The sequence below is a fragment of the Acanthochromis polyacanthus genome, chromosome 1 (assembly GCF_021347895.1).
Source record: "Acanthochromis polyacanthus isolate Apoly-LR-REF ecotype Palm Island chromosome 1, KAUST_Apoly_ChrSc, whole genome shotgun sequence".
NCBI classification, from domain to species: domain Eukaryota; kingdom Metazoa; phylum Chordata; class Actinopteri; family Pomacentridae; genus Acanthochromis; species Acanthochromis polyacanthus.
In genome coordinates this window covers 69225908-69248258 of record NC_067113.1, presented here as the reverse complement: position 1 = coordinate 69248258, position 22351 = coordinate 69225908, and the positions used below count along the sequence as shown (strand labels likewise).

At 43.5% G+C, this 22351-nt stretch overlaps 1 protein-coding gene across 1 annotated transcript in view; it reads right to left on the bottom strand.

Moving 5' to 3' along the window:
• Nucleotides 1–22351, bottom strand: part of LOC110971075 (aryl hydrocarbon receptor nuclear translocator-like) — a 124062-nt gene that overhangs the window by 66124 nt on the left and 35587 nt on the right. The window contains exons 2-3 of the mRNA XM_051951809.1: nucleotides 17602–17791; nucleotides 13248–13337 (exon numbers count right to left, since the gene is read on the bottom strand). Of these exons, the coding sequence (XP_051807769.1) occupies nucleotides 13248–13337; nucleotides 17602–17791 (280 nt within the window). The remainder of the gene's footprint in view (nucleotides 1–13247; nucleotides 13338–17601; nucleotides 17792–22351) is intronic.

Sequence of the window (22351 nt, the reverse complement as noted above, 5' to 3'; positions counted from 1 at the left end):
CCGTCTGTGGTCGGTGTGTGTTTGTCTGTGGTCATCGTGTGTCCGTCTGTGGTCGGTGTGTGTTTGTCTGTGGTCGGTGTGTGTCCGTCTGTGGTCGGTGTGTGTTTGTCTGTGGTCATCGTGTGTCCGTCTGTGGTCATCGTGTGTCCGTCTGTGGTCGGTGTGTGTTTGTCTGTGGTCGGTGTGTGTTTGTCTGTGGTCGGTGTGTGTCCGTCTGTGGTCGGTGTGTGTCCGTCTGTCGTCGGTGTGTGTTTGTCGGTGTGTGTTTGTCTGTGGTCGGTGTGTGTCCGTCTGTGGTCGGTGTGTGTTTGTCTGTGGTCGGTGTGTGTCCGTCTGTGGTCGGTGTGTGTCCGTCTGTGGTCGGTGTGTGTTTGTCGGTGTGTGTTTGTCTGTGGTCGGTGTGTGTCCGTCTGTGGTCGGTGTGTGTCCGTCTGTGGTCGGTGTGTGTCCGTCTGTGGTCGGTGTGTGTCCGTCTGTGGTCATCGTGTGTCCGTCTGTGGTCATCGTGTGTCCGTCTGTGGTCATCGTGTGTCCGTCTGTGGTCATCGTGTGTCCGTCTGTGGTCGGTGTGTGTTTGTCTGTGGTCATCGTGTGTCCGTCTGTGGTCGGTGTGTGTCCGTCTGTCGTCGGTGTGTGTTTGTCGGTGTGTGTTTGTCTGTGGTCGGTGTGTGTCCGTCTGTGGTCGGTGTGTGTCCGTCTGTGGTCGGTGTGTGTCCGTCTGTGGTCGGTGTGTGTCCGTCTGTGGTCGGTGTGTGTCCGTCTGTGGTCGGTGTGTGTCCGTCTGTGGTCATCGTGTGTCCGTCTGTGGTCGGTGTGTGTCCGTCTGTGGTCATCGTGTGTCCGTCTGTGGTCGGTGTGTGTTTGTCTGTGGTCATCGTGTGTCCGTCTGTGGTCGGTGTGTGTCCGTCTGTGGTCGGTGTGTGTCCGTCTGTCGTCGGTGTGTATTTGTCGGTGTGTGTTTGTCTGTGGTCGGTGTGTGTCCGTCTGTGGTCGGTGTGTGTCCGTCTGTGGTCGGTGTGTGTCCGTCTGTGGTCGGTGTGTGTCCGTCTGTGGTCGGTGTGTGTCCGTCTGTGGTCGGTGTGTGTTTGTCGGTGTGTGTCCGTCTGTGGTCGGTGTGTGTCCGTCTGTGGTCGGTGTGTGTCCGTCTGTGGTCGGTGTGTGTCCGTCTGTGGTCATCGTGTGTCCGTCTGTGGTCATCGTGTGTCCGTCTGTGGTCATCGTGTGTCCGTCTGTGGTCGGTGTGTGTCCGTCTGTGGTCGGTGTGTGTCCGTCTGTGGTCGGTGTGCGTCCGTCTGTGGTCGGTGTGCGTCCGTCTGTGGTCGGTGTGCGTCCGTCTGTGGTCGGTGTGCGTCCGTCTGTGGTCGGTGTGCGTCCGTCTGTGGTCGGTGCGTCCGTCTGTGGTCGGTGTGCGTCCGTCTGTGGTCGGTGTGCGTCCGTCTGTGGTCGGTGTGCGTCCGTCTGTGTCGGTGTTTGTCTGTGGTCGGTGTGTGTTTGTCTGTGGTCGGTGTGCGTCCGTCTGTGGTCGGTGTGTGTTTGTCTGTGGTCGGTGTGTGTTTGTCTGTGGTCGGTGTGTGTCCGTCTGTGGTCGGTGTGTGTTTGTCTGTGGTCGGTGTGTGTCCGTCTGTGGTCGGTGTGTGTCCGTCTGTGGTCGGTGTGTGTCCGTCTGTGGTCGGTGTGTGTCCGTCTGTGGTCGGTGTGTGTCCGTCTGTGGTCGGTGTGTGTCCGTCTGTGGTCGGTGTGTGTCCGTCTGTGGTCGGTGTGTGTCCGTCTGTGGTCGGTGTGTGTCCGTCCGTGGTTGGTGTGTGTTTGTCTGTGGTCGGTGTGTGTCCATCTGTGGTCATCGTGTGTCCGTCTGTGGTCGGTGTGTGTCCGTCTGAAATAGTGTCTGTTTTGGTCTTGGTGGATATTTAATATCTCAAAGTGTCTGTGGTCGGTGTGTGTCTGTGTGTGTCCGTCCGTTGTCGGCGTGTGTCTCGCTGTGGTCTTGCGGGTCCGGCTGAGTCCGTCTGTGGTCTTGCTTGTCCGTCTGCGGTCTTGCGTGTCCGTCTGTGGTGGGTGTGTGTCCGTCGTGTGTGTCCGTCTGTGGTCATCGTGTGTCCGTCTGTGGTCATCGTGTGTCCGTCCGTGGTCGGTGTGTGTCTGTCTGTGGTCATCGTGTGTCCGTCCGTGGTTGGTGTGTGTTTGTCTGTGGTCGGTGTGTGTTTGTCTGTGGTCGGTGTGTGTCCGTCTGTGGTCGGTGTGTGTCCGTCTGTGGTCGGTGTGTGTCCGTCTGTGGTCGGTGTGTGTCCGTCTGTGGTCGGTGTGTGTCCGTCTGTGGTCGGTGTGTGTCCGTCTGTGGTCATCGTGTGTCTGTCCGTGGTCATCGTGTGTCTGTCCGTGGTCATCGTGTGTCTGTCCGTGGTCATCGTGTGTCTGTCCGTGGTCATCGTGTGTCTGTCCGTGGTCGGTGTGTGTCTGTCTGTGGTCATCGTGTGTCCGTCCGTGGTCGGTGTGTGTCCGTCTGTCGTCGGTGTGTGTTTGTCGGTGTGTGTTTGTCTGTGGTCGGTGTGTGTCCGTCTGTGGTCGGTGTGTGTCCGTCTGTGGTCGGTGTGTGTCCGTCTGTCGTCGGTGTGTGTTTGTCGGTGTGTGTTTGTCTGTGGTCGGTGTGTGTCCGTCTGTGGTCGGTGTGTGTCCGTCTGTGGTCGGTGTGTGTCCGTCTGTGGTCGGTGTGTGTCCGTCTGTGGTCGGTGTGTGTCCGTCTGTGGTCGGTGTGTGTCCGTCTGTGGTCGGTGTGTGTCCGTCTGTGGTCGGCGTGTGTCTCGCTGTGGTCTTGCGGGTCCGGCTGAGTCCGTCTGTGGTCTTGCTTGTCCGTCTGCGGTCTTGCGTGTCCGTCTGTGGTGGGTGTGTGTCCGTCGTGTGTGTCCGTCTGTGGTCATCGTGTGTCCGTCTGTGGTCATCGTGTGTCCGTCTGTGGTCGGTGTGTGTCCGTCTGTGGTCGGTGTGTGTTTGTCTGTGGTCGGTGTGTGTTTGTCTGTGGTCGGTGTGCGTCCGTCTGTGGTCGGTGTGCGTTTGTCTGTGGTCGGTGTGCGTTTGTCTGTGGTCGGTGTGTGTTTGTCTGTGGTCGGTGTGTGTTTGTCTGTGGTCGGTGTGTGTCCATCTGTGGTCGGTGTGTGTCCGTCTGTGGTCGGTGTGTGTCCGTCTGTGGTCGGTGTGTGTTTGTCTGTGGTCGGTGTGTGTCTGTCTGTGGTCGGTGTGTGTCCGTCTGTGGTCGGTGTGTGTCCGTCTGTGGTCGGTGTGTGTTTGTCTGTGGTCGGTGTGTGTTTGTCTGTGGTCGGTGTGTGTTTGTCTGTGGTCGGTGTGTGTCCGTCTGTGGTCGGTGTGTGTTTGTCTGTGGTCGGTGTGCGTCCATCTGTGGTCGGTGTGTGTTTGTCTGTGGTCGGTGTGCGTCCATCTGTGGTCGGTGTGTGTTTGTCTGTGGTCGGTGTGTGTTTGTCTGTGGTCGGTGTGTGTCCATCTGTGGTCGGTGTGTGTTTGTCTGTGGTCGGTGTGTGTCCATCTGTGGTCATCGTGTGTCCGTCTGTGGTCGGTGTGTGTTTGTCTGTGATCGGTGTGTGTTTGTCTGTGGTCGGTGTGTGTTTGTCTGTGGTCGGTGTGTGTCCATCTGTGGTCATCGTGTGTCCGTCTGTGGTCGGTGTGTGTTTGTCTGTGGTCGGTGTGTGTTTGTCTGTGGTCGGTGTGTGTCCGTCTGTGGTCGGTGTGTGTCCGTCTGTGGTCGGTGTGTGTCCGTCTGTGGTCGGTGTGTGTCCGTCTGTGGTCGGTGTGTGTCCGTCTGTGGTCGGTGTGTGTTTGTCTGTGGTCGGTGTGTGTCCGTCTGTGGTCGGTGTGTGTTTGTCTGTGGTCGGTGTGTGTCCGTCTGTGGTCGGTGTGTGTTTGTCTGTGGTCGGTGTGTGTTTGTCTGTGGTCGGTGTGTGTTTGTCTGTGGTCGGTGTGTGTCCGTCTGTGGTCATCGTGTGTCCGTCTGTAGCTGTAATTTCCAGTTGAACATAGACCTGCATCTCTCTTCGTTCCTCCGTTGCTTTAATAAAACTCTCCTCTTTCATCTCCTCTGACTCTCTTTTTTCTTATTCAGCTTCTCTTAAACTTCTCCTCCTCTCTTATTCTTTCCGTTTCTCCATCTTCAGTTTAACTTTAACGTGCTGAACAAGTTTAATAAAGATTAGAGTTCATCTCTCCTGCACTCTGTTCATTTGTAAAGTCCATTTTCACTCTTTTCTTCCTCCGTCTATCCTATTGATTATAGATATTATATGATGAGAGCAGCTCTGGAGTCAGCAGCATCAATAATGGATGGATGGAGTGTGTGTGAGTGAGCTCATGGCGTCTCTATTAACTGTGACCTCCCTCCTCCATCTCCCAGAATGCCTCTCTTTGACCTCATGCAAATGGCCGACCGTCCCGACGCCGACACATGGAGGAGGAAGAGGAGAAGAAAAAGGAAAAAAAAAACGAGGAGGACGAAGAGACTTGAAGGGCAGCAGAGTAGGTAGAAAAAAATATTTAAAAAACCCCAGAAAAACATTAAAATTAAAGTGAAAATAGGATCAATAAACGACTCAGATTAAAAATACAAGAAGAATCATAAAAAGTCTAAATATGTTCACATTTTACAACAGTTTAAATAGAATCAAAAATACAGTTCACAAAATATGTAAAAATATAATTATATGAAAAATGTAAATTAAAACTCTAAATACCAGTCATGAAAATATAATACACAAAAATAAATCAACGTTTAACAAGCAAAAATGCTACAAATAAGTCACTGAATTCAACAAAATCTAACTCATTAAAATGGTAAATCACAGTAAGTTCTAAAAAAATTGTCTGAAAAAATATTTAGATAAAAATATGACCATATATTCAAGTAATAAAACAAATAGAAAATATGTAAAATTATCTTTAAAAACTTCATGAAAAATGTCATGAATCAAAGATAGACAGGTAAAAGAAATTAAAAAGAATTAAAAATTTAAAAAAGGAATAAAGAAAAAGGGAGGAAGAGGTAATGAAAGAACTGAGACGGTTTTTTCCAACCAGATTTTGTAAAACCAAAAATATTCCCCTCCTGTTGTCTTCATTTACAGAAACCAAAAAAATATTGTTTCCTTGTCCGAAAAAAAAATGCAAAAATTCAGCCAAAAAAATTCCCCAAATTTTGGGAATTTTGCAAAACCTTCAGGAACAAAATTCCAATAATTACTTAAAAGTTTCTCTGAAAAATTGCATTAAAAATAATAAAATGTTCCAAATTTGGCAAGAAAAGTCTCGTAAATATTGTTTAAATAATGAGTAAAAACCTTCCAGAAAAATCCTAAAAATATCTAAAGTGATTCCATAGATATCAGTAAAACTTCTATTATTTTCTTTAAGAAAACTCACATAAAAATCAACCAAAATCCAGTGAAATTTGCTGGATTTTGGTTGATTTTTAAGTGAATGTTCTTCAGAAACATTTTTAACTTTTCTTTTTTTTCCACCAAAAAGTATTCAAAGATTTCCATCAGAAGTTTCACTGTGAGAATATATTTTTTTCCCCACATTTTCCAACTTTAAAACGGGTCAGTTTGACCTGCAGGACGACACGAGGGTTAATCTGAGATTTTAGAGCGGCTTCAAACAGATCAAACACGATTCTCCAGATTTTTAGCTTTTTTAAAACTTTATTCTAACAATCGATGCCATTTTAAAGAGAAATCCTTCATGTTACCTGTAACGTCATGCCTGCAGTGTGTTTCACCGTGTGTGTTAGCGTGTGCTTTGCTGCATATGTTCCTGGCGTGAACAGAACCTGGCTCAGACCTCGGCTGGGCGTATCAACGGGCTTCAGTCCAGCAGACTAATTTGGGTCTGGACGAGACGACGCAGTTATTATTTTCCTCTGGACCATCAGGCAGAGGACACACCGCCATCTGCTGCACACACACACACTATAACACACACACAAACACACACTATAACACACACACTGTAACACACACACTATAACACACACACAAACACACACTATAACACACACACACACACACTATAACACACACACACACACACACTATAACACACACACACTATAACACACACACACTATAACACACACACACTATAACACACACACACACACACACTATAACACACACACTAAAACACACACACACACTATAACACACACAAACACACACTATAACACACACACACACACACACTATAACACACACACACTATAACACACACACACTATAACACACACACACTATAACACACACACACACACACACACTATAACACACACACACTATAACACACACACACACACTATAACACACACACACACACAAACACACACTATAACACACACACACACACTATAACACACACACACACACACTATAACACACACACACACACACACACACTATAACACACACACACACACACACACACACACTATAACACACACACACTGTAACACACACACACACACACACACACTGTAACACACACACACTATAACACACACACACTATAACACACACACACTATAACACACACACACTATAACACACACACACTATAACACACACACACACACACACACACACACACACACACACACTATAACACACACACACACACACACACACTATAACACACACACACACACACACTATAACACACACACACTGTAACACACACACACTGTAACACACACACTGTAACACACACACACACTATAACACACACACACTGTAACACACACACACTGTAACACACACACACTAAAACACACACACACTGTAACACACACACACACACACACTATAACACACACACTAAAACACACACTATAACACACACACACACACACACTAAAACACACACACACTGTAACACACACACACACACACACTATAACACACACACACACTAAAACACACACACACACTATAACACACACACACTGTAACACACACACACTGTAACACACACACACTGTAACACACACACACGCTAACAAACACGCGCTAACACACGTCTCTATTAGATCAGTGAGAGGGCAGCTGCAGCCTCTCAGCACACATGCAGACGTACATGAGCATGCACGTGTGTCCGTGCACGTGTGTCCGTGCACGTGTGTCCGTGCACGTGTGTCCGTGCACGTGTGTCCGTGCACGTGTGGATCAACAGGGTGTTTGAGGAGACAGGTTCTCCACAGAGAGGCGACGCTTTCATCCCTGCTTCATCTGAAAACAAGTTCTAACCGCTTTGACCTCTGATTTTAGAACGTCAGTGTTTCTGAGGATCCAGATGGGTCCGATAAATGTTAATAAAAATATAAAATAATGTCTGACAGAGACACCAGGATGGATGCTCAACTAAAATTCATTTTAATTCATGTCATTTTTGGAGGAAAAAGTAATTTTAGTTTGATTTTTAATCCTTCTGATCAAATTCTTTGTAATTCTCTGCATTTCACTTTGGACACATTTTAGTCATCTTAGACAGATTTAAAGTAATTTGACAGGTTTTAGGTTAGTCTGGATTAATTTTTAGAAATTCTCCACAGATTTTAGGTTATTTTGAAAATTCTTTTGTAATTTTTGAAAGATTGTCATTTTTTGGGAGGAGGATGTAATTTGACAGGTTTCAAGTTATTTTGACAATCTATCAAATTTTTTAAATGTTTTTAGTCATTTTGAACCTGTTTCAAGGTATTTTAGTCTGATTGAGTGATTTTGGGCTAATTCTTATTAATGGTGGCCAATTACAACTATTTTTTGACAAATTATGCATTATTTTGGACAGTTTTTGGTCTAAATACCAAAAAACTGGAACCACTTCTTGCCAACATTTCTGACAGTTTTTAATTCTGGACAATCTTTGTCTTATTTTTGACGAGTTTTCAGTCATTTCTGAGCTGGTTTCATGTCATTATGGCCTAATTCTTAGCAACTGTGGACAGATTTTAGGTCAGTCAGGACACATTTTTAAAATACTTTTGGACAGGTTTCACTGAGGATTTTTATCTCAAGTTTTTACACATTTCGTAAAAACCGTAAAACAAATCTCTTCTGAAAGTCACAGCACATCATTCCTGATCCAGCTGTACATTTGGATGCATTTAATTTTATAGGTTTTCTCAAAGCTGTGGACAAGTTAGGAGCTGAAAAGAATCCATGACAAGGATAAATCTGAGGATTATTAATAAGTTAATGCTTCTAGAGTGACAGAAAACAGAAAAGGTGTATATTTTGAAGGTAGGGACTGGAGCCTCAGAAAGTTTCTGTTTTGACTGAAACCCGTTAAAAATTACTAAAAATTTGTTCAGAATTCCTCAAAACAAGTCCATGTGGGGAGTCAAGGTTCCAGTTTTGTTAATTTGAAAGTAAACTAGTGATAAAGAGGATCTAATGTGGTTGTTCTATGAAATGACTGGAATGAGCCTGTAGAATCCACCAGGAAGAAGTTCCTAAATTCTGATTTAGCGTCGGACAGAGAAACATAACAAACTGCAGCTCGTCAACTTTTTACTGCAGAGAATTAAGACTGAAAAACGAGGTAAAGTTTTCCTGGGTGAAGCCAGCGGAGCCGTTTAATTACAGCTCCCCTCTTTGTTAATGACTCTATTAACGGCCTGTTTGATTGGCCGGCCACGTCCGCCGCCGAGACGCCCAGAAACGAGTTAAACCAGCAAATCCTCTTTACACATAAATCTGCTGCAGATTGTTGCGGCGCTGGAAATTCATAACCTCGTCAATTTGTCAAAAGGCTTAAAAAGAATCCCCCGCTCACCTCCTGCCGCCGCCCGGCCATTATTCCCGCACGCTGCCGTCTAATTAAAGTTGAAAAATAATTAGCGATATATTTTCCTTCCTTTAAAGGAAAAATGAAGAAGAGGGAAGGGCAGCGATTAAAGGAGAAGGGGAGCAATTAGGAGGATGGAGGTTGACGAACTCTGTGTACACATGCAGGATTACAGCCGCCATCTCCGGCTTCACTTTTTTAATCGGCGTGCCACTTCTTCTGCTGCTGATAAACGCCGGGAGAACAAGATAACCGGCTCGGCGGAGCTGGCGGAAAAGCTTAGGGGACCCGATTTGACAATTAATCAATTATTTGATAGAAATCATCAATCAATCTTGGTGGGGGAATTAATCCAGGAGGAGGAGGGAGGCTGGGCGGTGTACCTTCCTCGTTAATTTGGTAAACTGATTGGCCTTTTTCCCTCGTTCCTCCTATCTGAGAGACTCCTACATCTAATTTACACAGAGTTCACATCAAACTAATGGAGAGACGGGATGTGTGTCAGACGTTAAATACGAGCTGTCAAGAAAACCGCTCAGAGACGCTGAGAAGAAGCTTTGAGAACGTTATCCAGTCATTCAGACCGGATTCAGGAAACACGAAACTCTCAGACTCTCTCCAGACTTTACAGATTTGTTACGTCCTGATGAGGAAAGAAATCAAACTCCACAACCACTAAAATAATGTGAGAACACATAGGGTAGTTTCCCTCTAGGACAGTATAATAAAGTGATGGAATAAAGTGATAAACCTCCAATCCAGACAGCTATAGTGTCTCCATGAAGTTCCTGTAAGAGTTTATCAATGGATGGATCCATGTTTCCACTAAAATCCAGTCTTTGGTCCACATTTCTCCACCTGGTGAGACTCTAACATCAGTAGAATCTGATGTTAAAGTTTGACCAGACAAAGACTGGAAATCTGTCACAGATCTGTCTAAAGAAGACAAAGATTATCCAAAGAAACTCAAAACTCTTTCAAAAATTTCTGTAAAAGTGTCCAGAATGCCTCAATCTGTCCATAACAGGACAAAGATCACTCAAAATGACTCAGAATTGTCCAAAGGTTTGTTTTCGTCAAACTTTCTAGTAAATAAATAATGAAAGGTGGTCTGTATTTGGAAGCTAGACAGTATTGGACATGATTTACAGATTAAAAAACACAGATGAATGAAAAATAAGTGTGATCTGCAGTGAACAATCCAAAATCCCACAATTAACTCCATCACTCTTTCTTTCTCAGAGTTTCTCATCATACATCCCATCATGGAGACTTTGGACTCAGTTTTAGTTATTTTCTACAGATTTTAGGTTATTTTGGACACTATAGTAATTTTAAAATGATTTGGAGTCTAAAGTTTTCAGTAATTTCAGGACAGATTTGAAGTCATTTTAGTCTCATTTTTAAGTCTTTCTAGCTCAATTCTTAGAAACCGTGGACAGGTTTTAGGTCATTTTGGACACATTTTTAGTCATTTTATGCACATGAAGTCTTTTTTGGGGCAAAAAAAGTGTAATTTTGTGCAGGTTTCAAGTCATTTTGGACAGATCTATAGTGGATTGGGACAGGCCTCAGTCATTTTGGACAGGTTTCAGGTACTTTTTGACAAATCATGCATTATTTTGGAAAGTTTTTAGGTTTAAATACCAAAAAACTGAAACTACCTCTTACCTCAGACTGATTCTAACTGGTTGCTGCAGTCGTGTGCATTCAGTCATGTGATATTTTATGTTTATTACATACAGAAATTCCATGTTCTGCTGCATTAAATTCTCCTCATTGCGTCTCATCGTCTTGTCTTTCAGCATGAAAATCACATCTTCATCCCCACATCAGAAAACCGATGATCAGATCTGAACATTTCTCACGCCGAGTTCAAGCACAAAACTGCTCAGATTTAGATCAGATAAGCTGAAAGGAACAAGCTCTGACTGCCGATACAGTAGAAACGACAGGTTCTGGTGAAAAAGTCAAACAGTCTCTCTGCCAAACAGCAAACCGGTTTTCAGCGCTTCACTGCAGTAGTTTAATAAGGAGCTGACAGATTCAGATCAGAACACCAGCTGAATGTAACATCTCCTGGTTTCTACCTGATGGTGCAGAAGAAGATCAGAGAATGTCTCCACCTTCCTTTGGAAAGAAATAAAGACAGACAGAAAGAAATGAAGATGGAAACAAATAAAAATGGAGGTAGAAAGAAATAAAGATGAAAGACACAAAGATGGAGACAGAACAAAATAAAGACAGTGATAGACAGAAATAAAGATGAAGACAGAAAGAAATGAAGACGGAGACAGAAAGAAAAAAGATCTAAAGAAATAAAGATGCAAAGGAATAAAGATGGATTTATGATGGTTTTACACGCTTGTCACCGTCACTAGAAGGTGGATTCTAAGCGTGTCAAATCAGGAACGCTAACTTCATGCAACCAGAAACCAACAGATGGAAGCACATCTGAAAAACAGCTTCTGGGTTTCTTTCATGGACAAATATTAACATTTTGCTGTACAGAAGCTACGAAGTAAACATGGAAATAAGACGGCGAGAATCCCTTTAATTCAGCCGCACACACTCCCAGCTTGTCAATAGCGACTTATTAGCGCCTCCAAGGTCGGCGTGTCGACCTTCAGGATGGACGTGTGTCTCTATTAACCAGAGCTGCTGCAGAGTGAACCAATTGAGACGCAGAGCTGGTCAGAGAGCTGACAGACTACAATGAATGTCCTCACACACTCTCACACACGCACGCTCGCTGCAATAAAATATGCGTCGTCGCTCGCTGCACAAATCAACAACCGTCCGACGAGCTGATGAGATTTTAAATGAGCCTTAATTTGTTGGGAATTGTCTTTGGTAATGATGGAGAGAGAGAGATGGAGGAGAGACGGAACAGAGGAGAGAGGAAGATGGGAAGAAAAGAAAGACGGAAAGAAGACGAGACAGAAAAAATAAAGATGGAAAGAAACGAAGAAAGAGACAAAGACGAAAAGAAAAGAAAGACGGAAAGAAATGAAGACGAGACGGAAAGAAAAGACAAAGACAGAAAGAAGACGAGACGTAACGAAATAAAGACAGAGAAATGAAGACGGAGATAGAAAGAAATCAAGGTGGAAGGAAATAAAGACCGAAAAAATTACAGATAGAAAGAAAAATCAAGACAGAGATAGAAAGAAATTAAGACAAAGATAGAAATAAATAAAGAAGAAACTTTAAAAAATAAAGACTGAAACGGAAAAAAAAACAAGGATGAAGATGGAAAGAAAGAAAGACGAGAGAAAGAAATAAAGACAGATGGAAAGAAATACAGTCAAATAAATTTGAATACAGTCAGAAATTTCAGCAGCTCACTCCATACATGATATTTCTGTACAACTAAACTAATGTCAGTTATGTTCTGAAGGGAACGTTGTGTGAATCTTGAAATAAATGTAATTTATGCCATTGTATGAAAGTGGTTGAGGAAGCCACGGTGTTCGAGAGGAATAAACCAGAAGAAAGACTTTAATCTAGAAGATTAATGTTTAGTGATGGATGAAGGAAGAATTTAACTTCCACTTCTCGTTTACTTTGTTTCAGTTAAATCACCAGAAATACACTTTCAGAAACAAGACAACCTCAAGGAATTGTGAACATACTGAAGGAACCCTGTTTGGTAGAGGAACTTTTCAGAAAACAGGTTCTTGGAGGAGTTATGGACTCAAGTTGATGTTCCAAAACAGGTAAACCCAGCATCAGAACAGGTAAACCCAGCATCAGAACAGGTAAATCTAGCATCAGAACATCAGAACAGGTAAACCCAGCATCAGAACAGGTAAACCTAGCATCAGAACAGGTAAATCTAGCATCAGAACATCAGAACAGGTAAACCCAGCATCAGAACAGGTAAATCTAGCATCAGAACATCAGAACAGGTAAATCTAGCATCAGAACAGGTAAACCTAGCATCAGAACAGGTAAATCTAGCATCAGAACAGGTAAACCCAGCATCAGAACAGGTAAACCCAGCATCAGAACAGGTAAACCCAGCATCAGAACAGGTAAACCCAGCATCAGAACAGGTAAATCTAGCAGTAGAACAGGTAAATCTAGCATCAGAACAGGTAAATCTAGCATCAGAACAGGTAAACCCAGCATCAGAACAGGTAAACCCAGCATCAGAACAGGTAAATCTAGCATCAGAACAGGTAAACCCAGCATCAGAACAGGTAAATCTAGCAGTAGAACAGGTAAATCTAGCATCAGAACAGGTAAATCTAGCATCAGAACAGGTAAACCCAGCATCAGAACAGGTAAACCCAGCATCAGAACAGGTAAACCCAGCATCAGAACAGGTAAACCCAGCATCAGAACAGGTAAACCCAGCATCAGAACAGGTAAACCCAGCGGTAGAACAGACAGGTGAGTTTTACCTGCGACAGGCCCAGGTAGATGGAGACGGTCTCAGAGATGTAGAGGAATCTTCCCTCCTTGTTTAGTGCAAATACGAAGCCGTCCAGAGACTGAAACACAGAGGAGGAGGCCAACATTAGAAACTGTAGAACGTATTGATCATATCTGATAATCAGCTGGAGGATCAATAGTTTCTGGATCCTAGTCCAGTTTACAACATGTACAAAATCACCTGAAAGAACCATCTGAGGCATTAAAGAACCCAGAGTGTACAAAACTCCTGTCAAAGACCACAAAACAAACAAAGAAAATCTGGCATCAGGGTTCCCAGAAAAATGCGATAAAAACCTGCAAAAAGCTTCAAAAACTGTAAGTCTGTGAAGAATGAGTCCCCATTGGTGGCATTTCCAGCTGGTTTAACAGATTATCATGTTTATTATCATATATATGTCTGTCCAGGATGTTTAGTCTGATCTCTGTCGCCTCCATCCTATCCGAGTGTGTCTAATGGAGTATTAAGGCCAGCATCACGCTGCAACGCTCAGCAGCCAATCACAGGCCAGCACAGGTGAGTGTGGAGATCAGCGACACACTCGACACAAAGCTGCAACACGGCTCGGGTCGGCAGGTTAATTACATGTTAGCTGATACACAACCCCAGCGAGTGTGTGTGTGTGTGTGTGTGTGTGTGTGTGTGTGTGTGTGTGTGTGTGTGTGTGTGTGTGTGTGTGTGTGTGTGCTACATCCTGACAGTCTGAATCTATACCGTCTATTACTGAGAGGGTTTTAATCTTCTATCAGCTCCACGTCTGGCTTTTGTCCTTCATGTTTTAATTTTATCTCTGAGAATGTGTTTATGAATGTCAGCAGCTTCTCTGTTTGTTACGCCTGTCATTTTGTTTGTGTCTTTTTGTTCCATTTTTATTTGTTTTGTGTCTAGTTTTTGGTCCATTTATGCCTCATTTAGATCATTTTTGTTTTTTGTTGCCTCATCTCATTTTTTCATTTCCACTTTTGGCCGTTTTGTCTCATTTATGTCATTTTTATCTTGTCTTCCGTCTCATTTGTTCTGTTTTTTGTTTCGTTTGGGTGTCATTGTTGATTTGTGCCTAGTTTGCCTCATTTTGTGGCTTGTTTGTGCCGTTTTGTGTCTCATTTTGTTGATTTGCTGTCGTTTTCATGTCTAATCTTTGTCGTTTTGTGTCTTGTTTGGCCTTGTTTCTCTGATTTCCAGTTGTTTTTTGCTCTTTTCTGACTTGTTTGTGTTTCATTTGTGAAGATTTCTCTTGTTTTTGTGCTTTTCTGTCGCATTTGTTGTTGTTGTGCGTCTCATTCATTTCATTTTGTGCCCTACTCGTGCAGTTTCGTCTTGTTTTTGGACAGATTAAGCTGAATTCTCGACCTCTCTGGATCTAAATGTCACAGTGAGAAATGAGCAAACAGTGAATAAAAACCAGTCTGTGCATTTTACACCTGTGCCTTCTGTGGAGTCCTACCTGAATCATTCCACCTCCTATCATCGTTATGATGCCATAGATATCATCAATATTACTCAGAAAGGCAGGAAAACAGGACACTGCATCATGTAGTCATCATTAAAGCAAGAAACTCAATTAAAATTATTTAACAAGTAATTTTATAATGTAACTATGTAAAGTGTGAGAATTTTGAAAAATGCTATACAAACATTATTATTATTATGAGTCTCCTTTCACCTGCAACTAGACATCCCATCCAGCAACAGCATCAATATTAACCCAATAAAATAACTTAAATGATAGATAGATAGGTAGATGGATGGATGGATGGATGGATGGATGGATGGATGGATGGATGGATGGATGGATATCAAAATAAAATGAGACCCAGAGAAAGTTTTACATTTGGCCGAATTAACTAAATAGAGGCCGGATTTAATACAACACAAACATATATACACAATAAGTGAAGAAAACATAAAAGAAATACCTAAACTTTCCCAAAACTAGTTATTGTCTGTTCAGAGGGTGACCCCGGATGGTCCCAATGACCAGTTCTGATGGTAAACTAAATCCCTCTGTCACACAATAAACAGCAATATTTCCCTTTCAGGTTATCCCACCGCTTCAAAACCCACAAAGTCAATACAATAGAATAGAATTATGCTCTACAATCACTCACTCAGACACACACACACACACACACACACACACACACACACACACACACACACACACACACACACACACACACACACACACAAGTCAGTGTTGCCAACTTAGCGACTTTCTCACTAAATCTAGCGACTTTCCAAAGCGTCCCAGTGACTTTTTTTGTGAAAAGCGACTAGCGACAAATCTTGCGACTTTTTCTGCCGTTCTGGAGACTCTGACAGGAAAACTGGGATCATTCTGCAGTTACTGTCCTCAACGAGCAGCAGGTGCTGCTGTGAGCTCCTCCCCCTCCCAGAGCACAGACTGTCAGTCCAGTAACCCCACAGCAGACCCAGTGTCTGACTAGAGGACACATCACTCCACGGCCAGACGGCAGACAAAGTCACTACAGATCCCATCCAGACTTACGGAGCGGGACATAAATGAAAATGTTTCTTCACTGTCATACTAAAATAAACCACAGCATTTAGCCTCTAGTACAAAAACATATTTTGGGTGTTTTATACTCACTGTCCTTTAACTCGCACATAAAGCAAGTCTGTAGGACTTCCTTTTTTCACCTGCGTAATATTGTAAAAATCAGGAACATTCTGTCTCAGAGTGATGCAGAAAAACTAGTTCATGCTTTTGTTACTTCCAGGCTTGACTATTGCAATTCCTTATTATCAGGTTGTCCAAATAGTTCTCTCAAACATCTACAGTTGATCCAAAACGCTGCTGCGAGAGTACTGACAGGAGTTAGCAAAAGAGATCATATTTCCCCCATACTTGCTTCTCTTCACTGGCTTCCTGTTAAATCCAGAATAGAATTTAAAATCCTTCTTCTGACATATAAAGCTCTTAATAACCAATCTCCATCATATCTTAAAGATCTGTTAGTACCTTATTATCCTAGTAGAACTCTTCGCTCTCAAGCTGCAGGCTTACTTGTTGTTCCTAGAATTTCTAAAAGTAGAATGGGAGGCAGAGCCTTCAGTTATCAGGCGCCTCTCCTGTGGAACCTGCTCCCAGTTTGGGTTCTGGAGGCAGATACCCTCTCTATTTTTAAGACCAGGCTTAAAACGTTCCTTTTTGACAAATCTTATAGTTGGGGCTGACTGGGTGACCCACAGGGGTTCGGCTTGTGTCTTCATTTGCACAGCTGACTCCTTCTTGGACGTCCCTTCGTTCTGCCTCTAGTCATGCTGCTATAGGCCTATAGGCTGCTGGGGGACTTTTCTTGACGCACTGAGCCCTTCTCTATCTACCTTTACATTTAATATGTATACCGTTATTGCAGTACATTCACTCTGTTTCCCCCTGTGCTATTTCTCCGAGTGTCCCTGGTCCCAGAGCTGGATGCTTCAGATCTGTGGTTGATGTTCCACCAGCTGGTCCAGTCTCCATCATGTCCACTGTGGGATGCTGCTGCTGACCTTCCACTATACTGTTATGCTAACTTACATACTGTTTGAATTTTACTGCTAGCTATATAAGGAGTATGTTTAATGTCAGAGCCGTACATCATCAGAGTAAACTATGAGTCAGTTTTCAATGTTAGCTTATACTTTGTCTGTGTCACATATCCTGTCATACATGTATCCAAATGTGTGTTGTGTTTTCCTTGCTTTCCCACCCCTCCCTCTCCTCCCATCCCTCCCCTTTGCCCTCTTCTGTCCTTCTCAACCCCCCCGGCCAGCAGGCAGATGGGTCCCCCCCTATATAGAGCCGGGTTCTGCTCGAGGTTTCTTCCCTGTTAAAAGGGTGTTTTCCTGCCACTGTCTCCTTTGGGCTGCTCTGGGGGTCAGGCATTTGGGTTCTGTAAAGCGTCTTGAGACGATTTGACTGTATTTGACGCTATATAAATAAAATTGAATTGAATTGAATTGAATTTTTGGTCTCTTCCACAACGTTATTCCTCTCTCCTACAACGTTGATTACAATTACATGCAAACTGGGAAATATGCACATTAGGAGATGATGTCATTTAGCGACTTCTAGGATAGCCAACAGCGACTTGCCTTACTGAGGAGTTGGCAACACTGGGCCAAGTTTACTCACTGTCCCGTGTTCAGTCTGAAACGACAACCCGTTGCAACGCTGTTTGGTCCACAAAACACTGAGTGCGGTGAAACGTTCCAATCTGACAGACGCTAGCCGCAGTTCAATAGGAGGCTAACATGGCTAACGCTAGCCTCCTATCGAACTGCTCCCACAGTCGGTCCTCCGTCCTCCCGCTCACCGTCTGACAGCGGGGCTTATGGGTCCTCAGCCCCGTTCTCCAAGCCTCCTGCTGAGTCTGGCTTCGGCCAAACCAGAAGAATCCCCGCTCTGCCTCCTGCTCTGCTGAGAGACCAAAAGAAGCCACCTGGAGTCTGATGAGCAGTGATGCCACCTGCTTGGGGCTGCTGCTCCGCCGGGTCAAAAATATCCTCCCAAACACAGTCACAACCAATCAAACAACAGCATGCAACCAGAGTAAAACAAGGCAGCATTACCTATAATAATAATCCCATTAACACCCAGCTGCAGATAGATAGACAATTCTTTTTACTCACTAAAACTTGTGATAATTTAACACAAAATTAATCCTCCTTCATTTCCTCACAAACACTTCAGTCACTCTGTTGTTGTGCTAGCAACAATCCATGTATTTCAGTGACAACATTAAGTCCTTTTCTGTCCATGGAGGCTAATGCTGGAAGTCTGATCTGTCCGGGAGTATTTCTGGAATAAACTGAACCAAAGATACTGCTCATAGTCAGAGACGAAAGAGAAGACAAAGGCTGTGTCCGAAATGGCATACTAACGTACTACTCATACTAAGTGTGACGTCTACACACGTGGACAAAATTGTTGGTACCCCTCAGTTAAAGAAGGAAAAACCCACAATTCTCACTGAAATCACTTGAAACTCACACAAGTAACAATAAATAAAAATTTATTGAAAATTAAATAATCAAAATCAGCCATCACTTTTGAATTGTTGATTAACATAATTATTTAAAAAACAAACTAATGAAATAGGGCTGGACAAAAATGATGGTACCCATAACTTAATATTTTGTTGCACAACCTTTTGAGGCAATCACTGCAATTAAACGATTTCTGTATTTGTCAATGAGCGTTCTGCAGCTGTCAACAGGTATTTTGGCCCACTCCTCATGAGCAAACAGCTCCAGTTGTCTCAGGTTTGATGGGTGTCTTCTCCAAATGGCATGTTTCAGCTCCTTCCACATATGTTCAATGGGATTCAGATCTGGGCTCATAGAAGGCCACTTTAGAATAGTCCAACGCTTTTCTCTCAGCCATTCTTGGCTGTTTTTGGCTGTGTGTTTTGGATCGTTGTCCTGTTGGAAGACCCATGACCTGCGACTGAGACCAAGCTTTCTGACACTAGGCAGCACATTTCTCTCCAGAATGCCTTGATAGTCTTCAGATTTCATCGTACCTTGCACACTTTCAAGACACCCTGTGCCAGATGCAGCAAAGCAGCCCCAAAACATTACTGAGCCTCCTCCATGTTTCACCGTAGGGACAGTGTTCTTTTCTTCGTATGCTTGGTTTTTGAGTCTATGAACATAGAGTTGATGTGCCTTACCAAAAAGCTCCAGTTTGGTCTCATCTGTCCAAAGGACATTCTCCCAGAAGCTTTGTGGCTTGTCAACATGCATTTTTGCAAATTCCAGTCTGGCTTTTTTATGACTTTTTTTCAGCAGTGGTGTCCTCCTTGGTCGTCTCCCATGAAGTCCACTTTGGCTCAAACAACGACGAATGGTGCGATCTGACACTGATGTACCTTGGCCTTGGAGTTCACCTTTAATTTCTTTGGAGGTTGCTCTGGGCTCTTTGGATACAATTCCAACGCTCCGTCTCTTCAATTTGTCATCAATTTTCCTCTTGCGGCCACGTCCAGGGAGGTTGGCTACTGTCCCGTGGGTCTTGAACTTCTGAATAATATGAGCCACTGTTGTCACAGGAACTTCAAGCTGTTTAGAGATGGTCTTATAGCCTTTACCTTTAAGATGTTTGTCTATCATTTTTTTCCGGATGTCCTGGGACAATTCTCTCCTTCGCTTTCTGTTGTCCATGTTCAGTGTGGTACACACCTTTTCACCAAACAGCAGGGTGACTACTTGTCTCCCTTTAAATAGGCAGACTGACTGATTATGAGTTTGGAAACACCTGTGATGTCAATTAAATGACACACCTGAGTTAATCATGTCACTCTGGTCAAATAGTTTTCAATCTTTTATAGAGGTACCATCATTTTTGTCCAGGCCTGTTTCATTAGTTTGTTTTTTTTAAATAATTATGTTAATCAACAATTCAAAAGTAATGGCTGTTTTTGATTATTTAATTTTCAATAAATTTTTATTTATTGTTACTTTTGTGAGTTTCAAGTGATTTCAGTGAGAATTGTGGGTTTTTCCTTCTTTAACTGAGGGGTACCAACAATTTTGTCCACGTGTGTAAATAAGTATGTAGTGCGTTCACATTAGATAGTATGAATAGACTGAGTACGCGAGAAATACCCGGATGTATACTATATCCGGAAATTTTTAAGTATGCGCGGTGACCACACTAGTCATACTCAACCGCCCCATAATGCTTTGCGAGCTACCCACCGAAATGGAAGCCTCCACGGGATATGTGGCTGGACCGGGGTGATTTTTATTTTATTTTATGTGGTTAAGTAGTCATCCTAATCCCCCCACAGATTTGAGAAACAGGCGTTTTCTGACCAACGTTTTAAATTTGTCAGACGCCTCACAACGTGCTACTGAATGCTAGCAGCTAGTTGCAGCAGCTCGCTTTGCATACAGAACAAGTAGAAGCTACCTCCAGTAGCCTGCAGCTACAACTGAAACGATTCGCATAATCTGGCTAATAACTGCATGAGGAGTGCCGGCTTGAAATTACCACATTAATTATGCGACTGTTTGTTAGCGTAAAATCGACCTGAAGCCGGCATTCAGCCAAGATATTTGATAGCCGTACTTCCGGTTTTTGTCGTCGGAGGTTTGAAATGCATTATGGGAAACGTAGTAGTATACTACAGTGTGAACGGTTGGCATTCTAATCATACTTATAGTACGTAGTATACAGTATATACTCATTGAGAATGTAGTATGAAGTACGTTAGTATGACATTTCAGACACAGCAAAAGTCTTTCACCGGCCGGTGGCCTGTTAGCTCCGGGGCTGCTAATTCCGGGGTTGCTAGCTCAGCGGTAGCAAGCTCCAGGGTTCCGGGTTTGCTAGTTCCGGGGTTGTGAGCTCCGCGGTAGCTAGTTCCCGTGTTGCTAGCTCCGGTGTTGCTAGCCTCGGGTTTGCTAGCTCCCTGGTTTGTTGATTTTTCCTCACAATATCAAGTTTTTTTATTTAGAAGTCCGCCTTAAAATTGTCTTTTAAGTAGATCTGTCACCAAATCAATATCTTCTCCTTCGTTAGCCATTGTAAGTTAAAAAACAAAACAGCTTGTACAGGTCGCTAACGATAGGAATCGCTAGCTTCGGCTAAGCTCTCTGACCATCTAATCAGAGGGCATGAAAATGCTTGCGTCATTGTATGCCTGCTCGATGGACCTGAGATCAGCAACTCAGAATCTGATTGGTTAAAGTAACAGGTTCAATGCGAGCAGATTTCTTTGCCCCTGGCAACACATGATGGCTAAAATATGATTGGACAAAAGCTCTAATAGAAACATTCTATGGAATGAAGAGAATAGGTTATTCAGAATAATGGAAAAAAGATAAATGGGAAGATATTAAAATGGGCCACAACTGGTAAAAACTTTTGTCTGTACTCTTAATCTCAACGTTTGAGATCTCCTAAGTGAAATTGAACCTTAAAGCTGCTGTCCGGAGTTTCCGTTTGTTTTCAATCTATGTATCATTTTTTAACAAAGCTTAAATGTGTTAGTCTAGTTCGATACTATAATATAAAGTTAGAATAACGCGATATGAAAATTTATTCCTGAGCTCCGCCTTCCTCTCATAGACCCCCATGTTATTCCAAAAAGCGCCGGTCGCTGCCGACCAATCAAGTTTGAGCTTCAGCTTTGTCATGCTGTCAATCAACGGTTACGCGCACAGCAAGCAAGCCCATGCAGAGGTGGGCGAGCTACGCACTACGCAACCGCGCACACATTTGTTTTGCTTGTGGAGGAGAGAGCATCAGGGATCAGCAACTTCCAGAAAAGTTACCGATCCCACGGCTTGTCAGGTCAAGAGACTGCAGGACGTTTTTTGGCTCGGGGTGCTCGCGTCGCTCCCCGACCACGGCCTCCATAGCCCGCCTGACGGCTTCGTTTAGATGCCCGACCTCTGGAGGAAGATGTTGGGGCGTCTGGGACATACTCTTCGTCAGAGGAGTCATGCAATTCTGAACTCTAGATAGAAATAAATAAACAATGTAACACATATACACGCGTAAATGCACTAAGTTTGATAAACAACGTCATCCAGAGGGATACACGAGTGTAATCACATATTGAAACTTTACTCGTTAGTCCTAGCAGATTCATGTTATTTTGGTATTAGGACAAGTTAGACTCAATACAGCATTCTAACGTAATTCCTTTATTATTTACTAAATGTACTAAATGTAGAAGAGGGGAAAACAGCAAAACAGGCGAGATGCTGCAGCATTCTGGGCACTCCTCTCATGTACTGAGCGCGTGCACAAATAAAGGAAATCAGAGGGAGGGACCAACAGTGTTTTGGGAGACGCTGCGATTCAAACTCCGGACAGCAGCTTTAAAGCTGCCCTGATTTTTGCAGTTTTGCATCATTTAATCTTGTTTTTGCTGTTTTACATCTCTTTATTCTGTCTCCTGGTCTTTGTAGTGTGTCTCATTTTTCTCATGTTGTATCGCTTTTCTGTGGTTTTCCCTCGTCTTTGTCACTTTTCTTGTTTTATGTCATGTTATGGCTGATTTTATAAATTTTAAGGTGAATTTTGGGGAATTTCAGCTTCAGTTAAGATAC